General features: G+C 49.5%; 1 protein-coding gene across 1 annotated transcript; it reads right to left on the bottom strand.

Annotated features, from left to right (window-relative positions):
- Positions 1-698: 698 nt before the first annotated feature.
- On the bottom strand, positions 699-2,171 carry LOC310856564 (nuclear factor 7, ovary-like; the record flags this gene model as incomplete). The annotated part of the gene is made up of 1 exon (XM_083762034.1): positions 699-2,171. The coding sequence occupies one exon, from the start codon at positions 2,169-2,171 to the stop codon at positions 699-701; it is 1,473 nt and encodes a 490-aa protein (XP_083618160.1).
- Positions 2,172-2,507: the final 336 nt, after the last annotated feature.

Genomic DNA, 2,507 nt, shown 5'->3' with positions numbered 1-2,507 from the left:
AAAGTCAAATAGGCTAGTCAAAAAGAGTGCTTTGTATGAGATTGTAGGTTGTCCATTTGTTGCATTATTAAAGCATGCCCAATGGCATTATATGCAATTTGCGGTTACCATCAAGCCAACTGTACAGGCATTTGAACATTAATAACAATCACCGGTACTGTACATTAAACATGAAATCATTATCATCAGAATCATTGCATTTGTACTTTTAAATGAACTATTCTGTAGCCACACTACAAGAATCTGATTAGGATTGATTTTGGCAACACTTGCTAATGCTATGCATCCCACGTCTAGGATGCATTATGAATTGGGATGTCCCGATCACATTTTTTTGCTCCCGAACAAATTCCTACTTTGAGCATCTGCCGATACCGATTTGTCCCGATCTGATATTTATATTTTATAGCACACGTTTGTGCCATATCACAATAGTACAATATCCCAAATCACAGACAATATCTATCTGTCTAATATCATAATATGAATATAATATTGATACTAGGGATCTCCCGATCACGTTTTTTGGCTCCGGATCTGATTCCTATCATTTCAAAATGACGTGATCGGCCACGATTTCCGACCACCCGATCCAATCGGTTGCAATACTTATGTATTGCAATCTGCTTACAGTACAGTATAGTTATAAGAACTAAGTAATGCTCATAATGCTTTATCATTATATATATATATATATATCATCTTCGTCTATATATATAGACGAGGAATGAACAGAGGCTGATGATGAGCAAACGGCCGATCTCGAGAGGAGCGCCGGCCGTGCCGTCGTTGCGGTGGAAATACTGACTGAAGTAGGGATAGAGTTCCTCGGCGAAGGCGCAGTCGGTGAAAGAGTACAGATGGACTCTGGCCTCCACGTCGTAAAAGGAGACAACGCCCTCCTCGTAATCCACAAACACTCCCACCGTCCGCAGTTCCTCTCTCGCTGGGAGGAGGACGTCGTCGGGCTCCGCAGCCGCGTAGCACCGACTTCCGTTCCTCAGACGTATGGCCCAGTGACTGTCGGGGCTCAGTGTGGTCGGTCTGTGGCCGTTTATGGCCTCTCTGGCCACGCCTAAATCCCAGTCAGCCTTCCCTCCGACCTGAACCTCGTAGTAAAGCCTCCCCGAGGAGAAGCTCTGTTTCCCTACGACAATTTCGAGATGGGAGAATCTCTCCGCGTCGTCCGGCATCATGCCGTCGTTCTCTCCGTGTCCCGCACGACTCACCCGTCTTCCGTCCTCGGGCAGGATGAAATAGCGCCGTGCCGCGTCGAGGTCCAGGGTCGTTTCGTCCGACCCCACGTATCGCCGGACGGTCCTCAGCTCGGCGTCGCACCGCTTCCTCTCCGTCTCTTTCCGGAGCGTCCTCTCCACGACCGTCCTCACGGTCTCCTCGCGCGACGGCCGGTCGTGGACGCGGACCTTCGTCCAGTCCCTGGCGGGCGGAGGGACGCCGACGGAGAGGAAGTTGTTGAGGAAGAGGACGTGGAGGGGGTCTTCGGTGTGCAAGAGCCGCTTCAGCTCAGAGCTACTCTCCTCCAGCTCTGCGATCTCCCGCCGCAGCTCTTCGACGAAGCCTTCGGCCTGTCTCTCCGTGGCTCTGTGGTTCTCCTCGACGACGCCGACGAACTGAGCCTGGCTCCTCTGCATGGAGCCGCTCAGAGCGGTGAGGACCCGCACGCTGTCCGCTATCTCTCCGTCCGCGAAGCTCCCGCTGAGCTCCACAGAGTCGCTGAACTCCTGAATCTTCGCCCGTCTCTCCCGGATCATCTGCTGAACTTCGCCGTCCGTCTTTCTCAGCTCGGCCTCCTTTCCCCCGTGGTCCTCTTTCGGAGGTGCGAGTTGACCGGGCTTAGCGAACGTATGGCAAAGCGTGAGGGTTAGGAGTAGGTTCAGGATTAGGGTTACGATCAGGTACATTTTGGGGTTGGCGGGTTTTCTCTTGAACTGACCGGCCATCTCCGACAGGACTACATTAACGGATAGTTTAGGTCTGCTGTCGAATGTGGTCTGACATAGTGGACACCTACAGGCCTCACTAGTGTCCCAGTGTCGTGTGATGCAGGCGTTGCAGTAGTTGTGTCCACACGGCGTGCTGATTGGATCAGTGAACACCTCCAGACATATAGGACACAGGAGCGGCTCTTCAGACAGGACACAGCTGGCCATTTTCTACACACTGAGAATGAAAGTGAAATCAATGTGGTTCTTGAATTTCTCTTCATTTATATCATACACATACGTACAGTAGGGGTCAAAGTTGAGACTTATTCATGATGTGTGGAACATTAAATACACTTCTTTTGACCTGGAAATAGTTGTGTTGTAATGTTACATTCAGGGAGATATTGAGCTCTAAGGGCTATATCTTGTGCAACCCCTTATCACTTATCCCTAAACTAATTTGCACTATTTTGTACTATTTGTGACCAGATTTAACTGAGAGACTTCCATCGCGCAAATTCCAGAGGAGAAAAACTTTTTTTATTTATTTTTCAAAATGAG

This window comes from Protomyctophum parallelum (genome assembly GCF_964188405.1).
Source record: "Protomyctophum parallelum genome assembly, chromosome: 3".
NCBI lineage: Eukaryota > Metazoa > Chordata > Actinopteri > Myctophiformes > Myctophidae > Protomyctophum > Protomyctophum parallelum.
Note: the sequence above shows the minus strand (reverse complement) of the source record. Positions and strands in the feature narration are given on the sequence as shown.